Here is a 16081-nt window from a genome sequence, read left to right on the forward strand (position 1 = left end):
GACATTTTCCTTCGTGTAAATGTTGAAAAATTTCCTGCCTGTGTTTTGATACAAAACTTCCAAGAAATAGAAATTAAATTTGAAGACCAGTGTTTCTCCATTCCTTTCCATTCAAATGATCTGACTACTCAATAAATAAAAACAAGCAATTCATTAATTTTTTATTACTGAAATGCATTTTCCTATAAAATGTATATTAAACAAGTAAATTGCACCAGAGGAAGAAGAGAAAAGAGAAATGCCCTACCCAAGGTACATTACAGCACAGAATTGCCTTCCTTTATGTACTGAACAATACATTTCAATATTATTAATACTAAGAATGATTAACACACAAAAAATTAACTTTCCATACTGTCCTGTCCTTTTAATTACAAAAGGGACACCCTTAATACTAGTTTATATCATAAACTGCTATTTAATAATGGCATAAGTACATGTATTACTATCTCATATAACTTTTTCTTCATTAAAATTCTTTTCTTGGGATATTCTTACCAATTTTTCTATGCAACAACATCAAAATAATTGATAGAGTTGGTGGTCATCTTTTGATTTGTTTTTTTTTTTTTTTTTTTTTAATTTTTACAATGAGCAGGAGTTATATAATTATGCAAACATGTTTGCCTGTGTGTGGACGATTTACTTATATAATTGACTTCAATTTAAAAAAAAATATATTAAAAAAACTATTTTGGCACCTGAAGAATGCACCTTAACAATGTGCTTTTCAGTGAAATGTTATTTCAAATAACTTGAACTTTCAGTTTTTGAACCCACTTTATATATGAGTATGAACTAAGTAACACTTTTCTCTTACAAATACTTTTATAAAACAAAACATTTGCATGGGAACATCTGTATTAAATGTTTAACAACATCATCTATATTATATAATTCTTCAATACTGCACCAGGTATCATTTCTTTCCTATGTATTCAGTGATGTAACAGCTTTTCAAATGCATCAAATATTTCGTATCACAAACAAAGCACCCTTCCTGACTGCAAATCAAATTATAAAACCCCCAGAAAAGTGCAAAATTCAATAAACACACAAAATGCAAAAAAAAAATGTGGATATCACAGTAAAGCCCATCAAAATAACTCTAATCAAACCGTTTTATGCATGTGCTCCAAATAAAAAATATTAACTATATTTAATGACTATGTTATGGATGAAAAAGTATCACATATATCCACCCACTGACGATAATGAAATTCATAACCCTGTGTAATATATAGCTGAAGGACTATGCAAAGCTACTTCACAAACTTCTTAATAACCTCTAACTAATGTCTCTTATAGCCTACAGGTACATGTATATCAAAATGACTCTGGGAAACTTTGTAAAACAGCTATGGCAACAACTTGTAAAATAATCTTAAGGGTCCCTGTTAAAACCAGCTCTTTGTAAAGTATCACCTATGAACTACTTGTATCTTTTTTGTGTAGAAAAATAACAAAAAATGGTCAATTTCTTAAACTTTCATTCTGTTTCATTTCAGATAAAAAAATAATTTAGATAAAAATATTTTCATATGACCACAGCTAAACCACAAACCACACAAACTCATATGTTTGAGCATTTTTGTCTAAAGATTTTCACTCCAGGGCAAGCTTTACAGAAAAAAAAAACAACTTTAGACTTAAAAATCAAGAAATTAAGTTTACTTTGACTCAAGACATGTCATAGTTCTGTAGTAGTCCACTTTATCAAATATTTTTTCTCTTTTGTAAAAAGAAGTGCATAATGTTTAAGTAAACTGAATGACATGTCTTCTGGGGCAGCTACAGAGGCTTAACTTCCATGTACCTTCGGTCATGCTCAAAATGAAATGAAAAAGCTTCCAGATTCCAAGCGCGAGCGAAAGTTATTCAATCCCCAGCTTCTTGGGGAGGTGTGTCCCCACAAGTAGGACCGATAAGTTTCACTGGGAACTTGCCCTAGGACAATAATTACTACCACAGTAGTACTTTACATTTGAAGACTGCCCAGTTCTATTAATTTATCCTGAAATAAAGTAAACCATAGTTCAGATCAACTTTTTAGTTTTGACTTCTATTGAGAAACTTGCCCTTGGTTTAAAATGCTGGCTAAGCATTAGAGGGAGTCCAAAATAGCTGGAAACAATACAAGCTTAATTGTGGGGAGACAGCACACCTCTTGTATAGTCACTCCATCTCTGAGCTGTTGTAGCAAATATAGGATCACTTTCTACGGAAGACAACACCAGAAGTTGTACAATATGTGTTGTGTGGTAATCCCAGCGAGCTCTGTTGGGTGGTAACTTCATGGTAACATGGCGCAAATCATAAGTTGTTCCAGATCCTGTGTCAAAGAGCGGCAATAAGGCCTTTAGAGACGTCAACCCTTGAGAATAAAGACGCTGTACATCTTTGTTGTCCGATAATACAGTTCTCAAATCGTAAAGTCCCATCAGTGAAAATATAAATCCATTGAGAACAAAAAGACTTGGTGTGGTGGGATATTCCTCATACCAGGCATATTTATCCATAAAAAGTGCCAAGACGCCATTATTTGCACTTTTCACATCAAACGGTTTCAGACCTCTGACTGCAGCCTCCAAGTATTTTTTCTCCTTGGAATGGAGATAAGCACGTGTCAACACGGACATGGCGTGCCCCTGGGCCATGGCAGAGTACCACCCTGGAGACAAAGCTTGGGCTTCCTTAGCAACCCAGTGAGTTACCATATTTGGCCAGCCGCCATTTTGATCCTGTGCTCTCAACAGCCAATCAGCTGCATGATAAAACTGTGTCAAATGTGCTGAGCTGGAAGTGGTTATATTATTAATCCATCCATGTCCTCGAAGGTGAATACCTACAATTTTGGACACCCTTTTGTTTACTTTTTTTTTCCCCAGCCCCTTCTCAATGTCGATGAAGATATCACGTGTGATGGTTCGCCATGTTCTGCACTTGTCTGCTCCTATCCCATAATACACCTGCTCTCCAGAGACTGAGATCATTACATTACTGCAGAGATATGTCACAAAAAGCTTTCTCTTGACACGCTTTTGATTGGTCTCAACAACAACAGTCAGGCTTCCACTTTGTTTAAATCTTAAATCGAAGGACAAAATGAAGTTTTCTTTTTCATTAACTGAGAATACAATTCCTGGTTTGGCAAAAGATTCTGAAAATCAACAAAAATGCCCAAATTACATTCAAATTATGGATGACACACCTACAAGTAGCACATATGCAATACACCCAAAAATACTGATTATTCACAGATACTGGCTTATATAATATATATATATATATATATATATATATATATATATATATATATATATATATATATATATATCCATGCCTTAGCACATTAATAGATAACCAAGTTAAACTCTGTACACTCTGGATACAGGTAATAAAAGTACTGCAAACTTTTTTTCTCCAACAGCAGTGTTTACCACACTTACCCACCCCACAGTCACAGCACAAACCTCACAGCATTTTGATAACTTTCATCCGGTGTTTACTAAATCTAACCATTTTATTTACTTCCATCTAATTTACATCTTCAAAGGTCTACATCACAGCACCTGACTTCTTCTTACCTTCTGCAGAAAACTCAATCACATATCCACCGTGCAGGGGGTCCAGAACTCTGGTCAGTGTGTCCCCCCTGTTGACTGCCCATCGCTTCTTCTTAATGACCCCCGGGCTGAGAAGTACGGTCTTCCTTGGCTCTACCTGCTCCACCAGAAGCTTTGAGTAGTGGCTGAGGCCATATTGAGCAATCTGCAGTGGGTAGTAGTAGCCGCTGACATTCCACTGGTTACAGACAGGAACATCTGGATTAACATAATCATCAACTGGATAATCCCATAAATCTAACTTATAATATCAAGTTAAATAGTTTAATCAAATGTAGCAATATCACATAAAATTATGTCCAGGTTTTGGCAACATGGGAGAGATGACCACGTTTTTCAATGTTCTTTTTGGCCAAAATATTCAGTTTTCCAAATTTCAATATAAAAGGACCAAATCTGCAAAAAAAAAAAAAAAACTGTTCCCTGAAGCAAACATTAAAGTCATAGTGGAAATATGAAATTGGATGATGTTTTATCAAGGTATTACGTCCTTTTTCAAAAATTTAATTCACATTTAACAATAACCTCACAATCAGATAATCTGATTTTAGATATTGACTTAGGCTACTTATATATTGATAGACTTGTAATGTCAATCTGTATATATATATAATCTGTATATATATATATATATATATTGTTATATGTGGTGGATATTTACAATGTACGTGGAACAAAAACCCAGTTAATGCATTTGCAGCATACATACATACAATTAGTGCATTCTAAACTAGTCATTTTACAACTTACGTTCTATGCCGCTAATACACTTGACTGTGTCGCGGTTCTCTACAAAATAATGGTCAAAATGCATGTACACCCCTCCTGTAGTATAGTTCTCCCTGGGTTTGGAGATCTTGGAGTAACTGTGAAGCCATTGCAGCCTCCCACCTTCCTCTTCCTTCTCCAACTTCCCTGTGATCTGATAGAGAAAGAGACAGGAAATAACACATAATCTTTGTTTTTCCTATTTTTATTTCTGTACATTGAACTTTAATCAAGATGTTTTTTTTAAGGGAATTAATATAGTTAAGATTGAGTTGTCTTTAGCATTTATAGTGAAAACTGAAAATGGTAGCATGCCAGGTACCAGTGTTGAATTGCGTGGCCTTCACAAGATTCAAGTGATGTCATAAAAGGACTTTAGACTAAATATTGCTCTAAATTTTAAGATACAAATTTGACTCCAAAAGTCAGAAGTTGTCCAATTAAAAAAGTGTCTGCATTATAAAAAGAAAGACTTGGCTCATGTTTACGCCATAAGTTATTTAATTTTGATAGACTACAATCGATATATACTGACTAGTTTGTTCAAATACTTTAATGTAGACAAATATTTCCAGTCTAAAAAATTAAGAACAACTTAGGGTCCTATTTTTAAAAAATTTTTTTGAAAACGTCCCAGGGCATACTTACATCAAAGTAGTTCTGAATGAAGCTAAATGGTACAAAGACCTCCTCCTTCTCTCTACGACAGGGAATATCATATTCTGCATTAATATGACATTTTATTACTTTGTAGGCATTTTCTTTGACAGCAGTATTTTTGTTTTGAGATTCAAGGACATCAGTTGACTTAGTTTTGAGCCTGTTGGTCATCTTCCCAGACACACTGCTTAGAACCAAATCTTCTGTGGGGAGTTTTCTTTAATTAAGAAATAATGTGCAGATTAACAAGAATTGCATAATCTTCTGAAACAGTACTGTGCGAACAAGTGTGGGGATGGTTTCTATTATTGGCTCAAAGGCTAAACTATCAATAAATATTCTGTCCCAGTGTAACAAATTTTAGATTGAAAATTAACAAATTTGTTTTTTTTTGACTATATTTGAAACTCTGAGAGTTACTCCAAATCATTTTCTTTCACCATTTCCCCACAAGGTTGCTATTTTTTCTTGTTTATCTGAAGTCAGTTAAGTGATGACTTTGCTCAATGTCTCAATGCTATTTAATTTTTGCTCAATGCTATTTAAACAAATTAGTTTGATAATTTACTGACAACTTTTCCCGAATTATTTACAAGTATCTACAAGTCCATACCGTTTCAGAAAAAAAAATTGCTGTAATTTCATTGGTCAAAGAGCTTGAATACTTATTGAAAAACGTCATTGTTAATCTAATATATTAAAAGCAGACACACTGATCAAAGTTTATATCATTTCTATCACTCAGAGACTACCACATAATGTGTGCAAATCTGAATAACACTGCTTAGATTTAAATCTATTAAAGCAATTTTTTTATATGTTATGAATCACTTACATATTTGGTAACAACACTCTTCCAAAAATTAAAAACAATAATAACAACTTGAAAATTTGACATTTCCTTAGTATAAATTATCCTCAACATATGGTAAATTTTCATACCAACACAAGACTACTGTACTTACATATCGGCAATAACTTATTTAATAACTTAATATATTTCTTACCTATCTAAGTTCTCAACATGGCCAACACTGGTTTCCAGCACCTGTTTGTTGCACCTCCAGCACTCATTGATGGAATAAATAAGCGCCACAATTGAAAATATTGGCAGCACGTACTTGCATGTTGGATTGCGTGGCCTGCACAGGAAGGACAGGCGTCGCATGGTCATGTCTGAAATTTCTCAGACCTGTTGGTTTTCAGGTCTGGATGCAACAGCATATTGTGTAATACAAGCCTGAAATTAATACAAATATTAATTAATTAATCAAATGCACATAGATTTAAATATATAATATAGATTTAAATCTAAGCAGTGTTTTTCAGATTTGCACACATTATGTAGTAATCTCTGTGTGATAGAAACGATATAAACTTTGATCAGTGTGTCTGCTTCTTAAATATATTAGATTAACAATGACGTTTTTCAAAAAACTTTCAAGCTCTTTGACCAATGAAATTCGGGCACTTAATTTTTTCTGAAACGGTATGGACTTGTAGATACTTGTAAATAATTCGGAAAATTTGTCAGTCAATTATCAAACTCATTATTTGAATAGCAGAGACATTGATCAAAGTCATCACATCACTGAATACAGCCAAGCAAGAAAAATTAGTGACCTAGTTGGAAAATACCACAAAAGTAAAAACAAGAGTTTCTGTGCAAAGGTGCAAAGGGGTAAGTGGGTGTTTGGATCACATTTTAGTTTTGCAAAAATGAAGAAACAAACAGTTCCAATAACACAATTTACCTTCTTGGACCTTTACTCTCCCTGAAGTATCCTGAATACACTTTCAATCCGATTCAGCTTTGAGCCCATCCTCTCGTGATCGCAGTCATTGAGGGGGAATTCCGCATGCCAAAGCATGCCGTGTTTACAAGGCGGATAAGAGAGAGAGGGAAATAAGCGAGATCGATATTACTTGCGGTAGCTCCTCTTGGCATTTTTTTACCGTCGAGCACACCAGGGGCATGGCAGGCAAGGTGCTCGTTATTATTACTTTTCCTACTTTTGAGAACTGACAACATAAAATACGTTTTTGTTTTTCTTTTAGGACACAGACAAAAAGCAGATAGAAAGTGTCCTTGAGGTTGAAAAAAATTAAGCCAGCCTTTGAAAAATGAATAGCGTGTGATTTCCCAGCAGGCACACAACGTTGATTCAACGTTGAATCAACGTTGAATTTATGTTGAGACGTTGATAAACGTTGAATCAACGTTGATTCAACGACCATAATTCAACGTTGGCATTTCAACGTTGATTCAACGTTGATTCAACTACAACAAATTCAACGTTAGCATTTCAACGTTGATTCAACGTTGATTCAACGACAACAAATTCAACGTTGGCATTTCAACGTAGATTCAACGTTGATTCAACTACAACAAATTCAACGTTGGCATTTCAACGTTGATTCAACGTTGATTCAACGACAACAAATTCAACGTTGACATTTCAACGTTGATTCAACGTTGATTCAACGACAACAAATTCAACGTTGGCATTTCAACGTTGATTCAACTTTGATTCAACGACAACAAATTCAACGTTGACATTTCAACATTGATTCAACGTTGACTTTTCAACGTTGATTCAACATTGACTTTTCAACGTTGATTCAACGTTGACTTTTCAACGTTGACACAAACTTCCGTTTTCAAACATAAATTCAACGTTGATTCAACATTGAGAATCAACGTTGATTCAACGTTGAATCAACGTTGTGTGCCTGCTGGGTTATTCATAGTAGGCCTCAACAATTTTTTATTCGTATTATGGCAGGCCCGTAGCCAGCAATGTCAAAAGGGGGGTTCTTTTTCTGAAAAAGTGGACCTTTTTCTTTAAAAACTTTATGTACCTAGATCAAATTTTACCCAGAGTGGACCTTTTCCCAGCAAAAAGGGTGGTTCTTTCGAACCCCCCGAACCCCCCTGGCTACGGGCCTGTTATGGTCTTCTCAAAATTTGTTTTTAAATATGTAGAAAATACACCGAGCTTTTCGTCACCTTTCACTTTACCAATCCACTAATTGCACATAGAATGTATTTTCAAAATATTTTTTTGATGCAAAGGAAAATTGGCATAAAAGAAAATCGCCTATTTCGGTGTATTTTTTCATCACCGAAGCATTAGCATTAGCATTAGCCTACATAGCATTGTAAGTACATGCAGTTTGTTGATCATACTTATATTATCAGCTTGAAGAAATAATCTAATATGATCATTATCAAGTTGCCATAAATTAATTCAGAATATTATTGTTCAAATAGAACATCACCGACGTCATTTTCGTATTATACGAATACACAATACCTCCTACCCTGCGTTCATTTAAAAGCGCATTTCCTCATTTGTATCAACTGTCTCCTGGTGAATGGTCTCTGGAATTAAGGTCAGCATCACCGTATTCAACAACTGCTCTCTCTCTCTCTCTCTCTCTCTCTCTCTGGCCACAGGGTCCGCTTGTAGTATGTCACAAAATTATTGTTGTACTGGTAGGCCTACTTTCATTTTGCATATTATTTGAGTGGTCCCTGAGAGGTCCCTGATACCAAGGAGTTACAACTGTTGAAACTCCTTGCTGATACCAGAGGGTATTCATCAACAAGGTTTGATCATTGACTAAAATCTGGTGCAAGTTGTTTTATATAAGACTGAGAAATTCAACACGATATGATTCATAGGCCTACATTATTGACGTATCGCGTCTTTGTTCGCGTTAAAAACTTTTAAGTTAAAACTTCTAATTCCATGAATGGCGAACGTGGGCTTCATGCTGAAAATTTAATTTTAGCCCCCAGGCCAATTCCCCTAACTGAGCAAAATGTATGGCAGCATGGCAGAATTTTTTGTATGTGCGTGTGTGTGTGTGTGTGTGCGTAAAGAAAGACACCCAATGCTGATTTTTCAGAATATTTCTCACATAGGGGAAACAGGTGTAACAGGAGTGGAAGTCCTAGGAATGGAAGTCCATATGATTAGTACAGATTAGGATTAATTGGAGTATTGTGGTAAGTATATGGACGAATGTCATCTGTACAAAGTAATGGGAAGCGGACTACAGTTGCTAGCGGACTCCCATTCCTGTTACACCTGGGCTACATGTGTAGTAGGTCCAGTGGGGCCGTAGCGATAGTCCGAAGGTTCAATAGTCCGAAGGTTCATTGGTCCGAAGGTTCAATGGTCCGAATGTGCATTGAAGGTTCATTGGTCCGAAGGTTCGATAGTCCGAAGGTGCATTGGTCCGAAGGTTCATTAGTCCGAAGGTTCGATAGTCCGAAGGTTCGATAGTCCGAATGTAGGCCCGCTGTATAAGTGTATAGTGAATTACATGTACAGGGGCGGATCCAAGATTATTTGAAGGGGGTCCGCGGATGCAAAGCCCCCACCCCCCTTGGCGTAAAGGGCCCCGAAAATTGTTGGTGTCTCATAATGACCACCTATTTATCTAGAGACACATCTGTGAATATCTGTAAAAAATCTATCAGTCGCCCTGGTAGAGGGTTTAAAAGTTAGGTCTGCACGGGCAAAAATAACGTCAATACTAGCATATTACATTAGTTAGGCTACAAAAAAAAAAAAAAAAAAAAAAAAAAAAAACAGATCTTAATGTTTTTCATGGGATTGGAAGTTGACGATATTTAACTGCAAAGGTTTATTTTGTAAAATCAAATGGAAATTTTCTCACGAGTCACGAGTGTATCTACTTTTTGCATAGTACGTTTTTCTTCGTTTAAATGAATTTGTTACAAAGACAGCATTTTTGATGTTGTTCATCAGATTAGAAGTTTAACTGTTTTAGAATATTTCAACATGTTCAAACTGCCTTCTCACTTGTATTTTACGTTTCATAAATAAATAAATGAATAAATAGGCCCACCGGGTTGATATGGCGTTGCCACATTTCTATTTCAGATTATAAACGTTTCAGCACCTTCAGTATTGCTGGGGAAGAGGGGGTGGAATTAAATATGTATTACTATTTGTGGATATTTGAGCATATTACTGTATTCTGATACAATTTTTATGTTTAAAGCCCTAGTAAGGGAAAAGTTTGTTTTCGTAAATGCTCGTAATTTTTGTTTATATGCCAAGTTTACACTCCAGTTAATTCATCCTCATCCCTATGAGTAATACAATACTGCTGGCGGAACGGCTGTTTTTTTTTTTTTTTTTTTTTTTTTGGGGGGGGGGGGGGGAGGGTAGGGGAGTGGGCTGTGCGAACAACAACATAATTTGTTTGGAAATGCAATTATTCTATAACTTTTACATAATTTAAGTAATGTGTAGGTTAGAAGAATTTGAGTTCTAATCATAGTATCTTAAGACATCGTAGGAAACTCAAACTAATTGTAAAAGTGCTCTTGGATAGTTTGGATTGATGGACTGGTAAAGTCAGTCCAGGAAAAATGCCGTTTACCCGTGTGAAATTTGTTTTCTAAGGGAGTATGCGCCTTTTCAGAGCTTACCATACCTATACGGTAATAAATATCAGGTTGTAATTAAATCATTAATTAAGTGGGTCAGTACTAGCAGTCAGGCTATTACTCAAAAGCCCCATGCCTGTACCTCGAGTTGATATCGGCATTTTAGCCAGGCCCACTACGTCAGATATATCTAGCGGTACCTGGTTCTAAAGATCTAAAGGTTTATAGGAATCTGTTGGTGGATCTATCGGCACGTAAATTTAACGAGACGTAAATCTATTGAGACGTGTATATCGGGACGAATATTTTATTAGGACGTTTATCTATATGGCGGACCCCAAAATCGCACGTCTCACTTGCGAGATCTACGAGATGCCAGTATGAAATGCCACGTACGGCCTAGACACTTACGATTTTAGATATTTTTCAAAAGCTTAGACAAAATCATAGAGGATACAGAGGATGTAAATCCTCCCATTTTTGCATGATATTGCACAGCCATTGCCTTCCTCTGCAAGGAATTTTCCTAAAAAGGGATATACGCGTAGTACATGGGCACGTTCAGGCTTCGCAAGGAGAAGGGGGTTTAGAGGGGGTTCTGACTCCGCCCCCTTCGGTTTCTGAAAAGAAACCACACTGATATGTCCCTCTTGACCGTACCAAATGGCACCGTTCGCTCTCTTAAATACCCAAAATGTCGAATCCCATTTAAACGGGGGGAGGGGGGGGGTCAGCTTTGCATCCGCGGACACCCCCTCCCTCTTTAAATGTTCAGGATCCGCCATTGGGAAGACAAATGCACCCGAGGCTTTTAATTTAAGAGAAAGCATAATGAACATGATATAATGTTACGGCTAATAACCGCAATCGGTCTCTAGAAAAACGGGACTCTCCCGCAATCCAAAAAATTTCGTAATTGAAACACCCGGTTTTTTCTTTTGAAAATAATCAGTTTGCGCTTAAAGGTAGCCTTGATGGAGCGTAAAACCACTTTTATCAGTTTCTTATACAATTCAAAAATAATAGCACAGGCCATTCGATTAAATGCCATTATAGGCGTCCTCTCATTTTATGCGTTCCAATCTTTATTCAATATTTCATGTGAAACATGTATGGTGTTCATGAGTTGGAAAGGGTAGCCACTGCATATCCCCAAACTTCCCCACATTGTAAAGAGTAGTTTACGGAAACAATACGACCTAGGCCTATATGGATAATTTTCACGTGCGTTTCGGTCGCACTCAAAACGAAATGATAAAGATTCTAGAAGCTGAGTTCACACGAAAGTTAATCACCCCCTAGCAGCTCCAGGATTGCTAATCTGATTGCATACAGTGAGAATCCTGGTGGAGTTGGATCAATCTACGTAGAATGATAGTTTCGTTGGGAACGCACCCTTAGATTCCGTTTGTAATTATAATTCTTAAAATCGAAGAACATCTTAAAATGTTTCGGACTATCGAACCTTCGGACTAATGAACCTTCGGACTATCGAACCTTCGGACTAATGAACCTTCGGACCAATGGACCTTTAATTTTCGGACTAATGAACCTTCGGACCAATGAACCTTTTTGTTGAAAATCTGATGAAAAATTTACGAATTTTCGGACCAATGAACCTTCGGACCAATGAACCTTCGGACTATCGAGACGCCCCCGGTCCGGGGATACACTTGACCTTGTAGAGTATCGTATGTGACAGAATATTTGCACGACTTTGAGCATATTATATATGAAGGTATCACCACCGGGTTTATTGAACATTCGTGAACAGTTTCAATAACAACCTCTCACCTCCTCTCGCCTAAAATGAGCTATACCTGTTGTTATTTGCATAACAACAAAATGTTCATCTTAGTGCGAGCTGTCTTCCCGAATGCTCACTTGGTAGTAAGACAAAGTCGGTTGTAGAGGCAACAGTATGTGTGGAGCAGTCAGAAGGTCGAGCTTTTATAAGGCGTGGAAGCAAATGTATGTTTGTGAGTATCACAATTTCTTCATCAACCACAGCCATTATATATAGTACTTAAGGTGCAGAAGAATGAGAAAAATATTTACGACAAATATTTATGACATGATCCTTTTACTATATTTCCATTGTTACTTGTACATGTATGTCTCTCAGAATGGTAGAAATTATTGCTTAGAGTGCATTGGGACTCCAAATGTTCAGGATAATCGGTGCATTCATCTTACTTTTGATGATATTTAAAGTTTGCTTGAAATCTTCTGCACTTTATAACCCTCTGTTTGAACATTTATTTTTGTGCCCCGGCCTTGACAATTGATTTTGAATATTTTGACCTAATTTAAAATGTCGTGTGTTTTTAAATGTAAGTATTACTACCCAAATCAATAATTATTCATTGGATGATGCTTGTCACAGTTCCGAGCTTCTGGTCCAAGGATTTCGAGTACCCATTATACAATCATTAACAGATGCATATTTTGCACAGCCTGTTGTCTCCATTGTGGCGTGTGTTCTTCCATTACACGGTTCACTGTATGAAAACTTATTATATATGTGCAATATATTTGTTATAATTTTTGAAGAGAATTTGTAAATGATCTCTTGCTCTGAAATGCGCGTCAACATTTTGGTTTTACGCTAGCTGAACCTGAACATCAGACAAGTTAATAAACGTGCACGCCATTATTTCATTTATTAGTGCCCTCTGCCCTGTGATGTTACATGCATTATTAGAATGTTAAGAGCCTGTCTGTTTACTTCAAAGTTGTAAACATTATTCTATCTTTTCAGGAGCTCAACGAGATTCTGCAAAGCATCCGCCTGAAAGCAACTTATGATGTCTAGCTTTTGTTTCACACACAGGAACCCAGGCTCCTTCATACATCTATTATGTGAAAACTCAATAAAAAAAAAACTTTTGAAATTTGGCGTTTTATTTTGCACTTTGTTATGAAAATATTATGATAAGGATAAAAGTAATCATAATTGAAAATGAGTTATTTTTAGTGATTGAGGACTTTCAAATTCATTCTGATCTGTAAATAATGTCAATGTTTTTGTGGTTGACGGTTTTCTGTGATACCTAAATTTTAATAGTAATAAGATTACCATAATTTTCTCAATAACCCCTCCAAGCTGTTTTAGCACACTGACATAAAATGTCTAAAATGGTTTCCAACGACCTACATTTTAAAGTTCAAATTTATATAAATTTAAGTTCCTGGTCTTTAAAAAATTCACATGAGATTTTTGTTCTATATGGTACTTATTGGTTTGGATAAATTTTTTCCTATATTTTTTTATATAGGGAGGGTCCCACTTTGACGGGTTTTGGTTTTTGCTATCGTGAATTGTTTTAATTTGGTGGCCTATTCTTAGTTTAAATACCTAATTTGATATTTGAACGTAATAATGAAAAGATGGGATGATTCTTTTGTAAGCTTAAATATTATTTCACCCACCTGTTGCCCCTTCTAATGCAATGGCCTCGCCCCACCTTGTACCCCTTTAATACAATGGACTCGTCCCACCTGTCACCCCTCTGATGCAATGGATTCGTCCCACCTGTCACCCCTCTGATGCAATGGACTCGCCCCACCTGTCACCCCCCTCTGATGCAATGGACTCGCCCCACCTGTCACCCCCTCTGATGCAATGGACTCGCCCCACCTGTCACCCCCCCCTCTGATGCAATGGACTCGCCCCACCTGTCACCCCCTTTTAATGGAATTAACTCGCCTCACCTGTCACCCCTCTGATGCAATGGACTCGCCCCAACTGTCACCCCTCTGATGCAATGGACTCGCCCCAACTGTCACCCCTTTTAATGCAATGGACTCGCCCCACCTGTCACCCCTCTGATGCAATGGACTCCCCCCCTGTGACCCCTTTTAATGCAATGGACTCGCCCCACCTGCCACCCCTCTAATGGAACTGGATTGCCCCAAATAATACACCTTTTTTTGGAATGGAGTCGCCTGACATTCCACAGATTGAGTGGATTGAGTACTATTCAACTTCACGTCAAGTCGTCACTGCTAAACCTTTTCACTACTCCTGTGTTAGCTGGTCTTGTAAGCAATTTATTAGAATGGATTTTCTAGAATGAAGTTAAAACAATCCATTATTCATCACAAACGCCCATCAACTATCAGGATTACTTGAAAACACCTTTTTGATAATTTTGATAAACCTTATAACATAATTGAAGTCTAATTTAAAGTTTTTTTTTTTTTTTTAACTTTTCATCATGTCGGTAATCAACAAAAATGTATAATATGGCCCCCCTCTTCCAATTAGAATTTTGACTAGCTGACTCATAGTACCAAATGGCACCATTCGCCCTCTAAATTCCAAAAAATTTCGGGGCCTTTCAGCAGGCCCAGAACCCCACGCCAAGGGGGGGGGGGGGAGGTCGGCTTCGAATCCGCGGACCCGCCCTTCAATTAATCCTGGATCCGCCCCTGTTATCTGACAAGATGTTATGACTGTCATGTCTTCCTGTACATTTCGGAAGGAAATATCTTCACCAGGTAAGCCCTACTTTTCTTTTATGGGCTTCATCGTTTTCAAGGTCTAGAATTGGGGGAAATAAGTAGCTTTGTAGGATATGTAATCAAAGAAAATACGCCGATGACTTTGGGACACATGCACCAATAGTCGGTCACCTTGCTACACTATAACTGAAATCTATACGTGCCTTCAAATTCTCCGCGCATTTTGAGAAAGATTTAATTTTAGGGATAAAAACAAATTACAAATAAAATCGTTTTAAGCGCTTCAAATGTTCGTAAAATACAGGGTTACCACTTAATATGGAATATTATTTTTTGGCGAGTAAATTTTCTACAAAATATTTAATTTCTCTCTAACTACTTTAAATCCAAAGCTGAGGTGTCACTCCATGTGTAGCCAGGTGTGTTACCTAATTACCACACAACTCTCGAAACAATTGATGCATGCAGTTGCATGTTCTGTGGTCAGAAATGTGAGGGGTGGTCTTTTCGGCAATTTCTGCCCTTGTATAAAAACGCATGGGTGTGGTCAATCTTTGGAGTGTGTTTAGAGAAGCAACAAAGGGATCGCTCTGAAACTTGGCAGGTACATTAGTGAAGATATGGTTCGACAGCTAAGCAACGCAGCTTACTATGGGATTCTTGCTCTAAGAGAAAATGGCCAGAAACGGACAGCCATTGCCAGGTAATTCAACATTTATAAAGGAACCGTTTGTGAAGTTCTCCAAAGAATTGCTGCAACAGGGGCACCTACTCCAATACCTCGACCAGGGTGTCCGCGTATCACACCAAGAAGACAGGATCGCCTTCTCCCTAGAGGACGCCGTGCTGGTCGTACAAAGACAACCAGTGTCCCCAGAAAAGAGAGGCAGAATGTCATTCAAACGCCCGTTTCAAGGTCCCTCGTGAACAAGAGATTACTGCAAGCCGGTTATTTTGCACAAAGGCCAGTAGGGAAACCACTGTTAACAGGAGGTCATATACAGCGACGTCTGCAATGGGCTGGGGACCACGTGCGTTTGCAGCCAAAACACTGGAATCACGTCGTTTTCAGTGATGAGGCCAGATATGGATTTTTTAGGGTTGATCGTCGAATTCGTGTCCACCGACG

The 16081-nt window shown here is 37.2% G+C and overlaps 1 protein-coding gene and 1 long non-coding RNA gene across 2 annotated transcripts; one reads left to right on the plus strand and one right to left on the minus strand.

The window, feature by feature from the left end:
* Nucleotides 1–136: 136 nt before the first annotated feature.
* Nucleotides 137–6973, minus strand: LOC106169258 (D-glucuronyl C5-epimerase B). Its single transcript, XM_013548670.2, has 6 exons — nucleotides 6809–6973; nucleotides 6062–6294; nucleotides 5043–5271; nucleotides 4377–4548; nucleotides 3588–3824; nucleotides 137–3160 (listed from the first exon to the last, which is right to left on the minus strand). Exons 2-6 carry the CDS (start codon nucleotides 6226–6228, stop codon nucleotides 2142–2144), a joined length of 1824 nt encoding a protein of 607 aa, XP_013404124.2. The 5' UTR covers nucleotides 6229–6294; nucleotides 6809–6973; the 3' UTR covers nucleotides 137–2141.
* A 2206-nt stretch (nucleotides 6974–9179) lies between these two features.
* On the plus strand, nucleotides 9180–9404 carry LOC147763761 (uncharacterized). The gene is made up of 2 exons (XR_015333093.1): nucleotides 9180–9308; nucleotides 9341–9404. It is a non-coding gene; the product is annotated as an uncharacterized LOC147763761 (long non-coding RNA).
* The last annotated feature ends 6677 nt before the right edge of the window (nucleotides 9405–16081 follow it).

The sequence above is a fragment of the Lingula anatina genome, chromosome 2, assembly GCF_051362555.1.
Source record: "Lingula anatina isolate TDL-2025a chromosome 2, LinAna3.0, whole genome shotgun sequence".
Lineage (NCBI taxonomy): Eukaryota > Metazoa > Brachiopoda > Lingulata > Lingulida > Lingulidae > Lingula > Lingula anatina.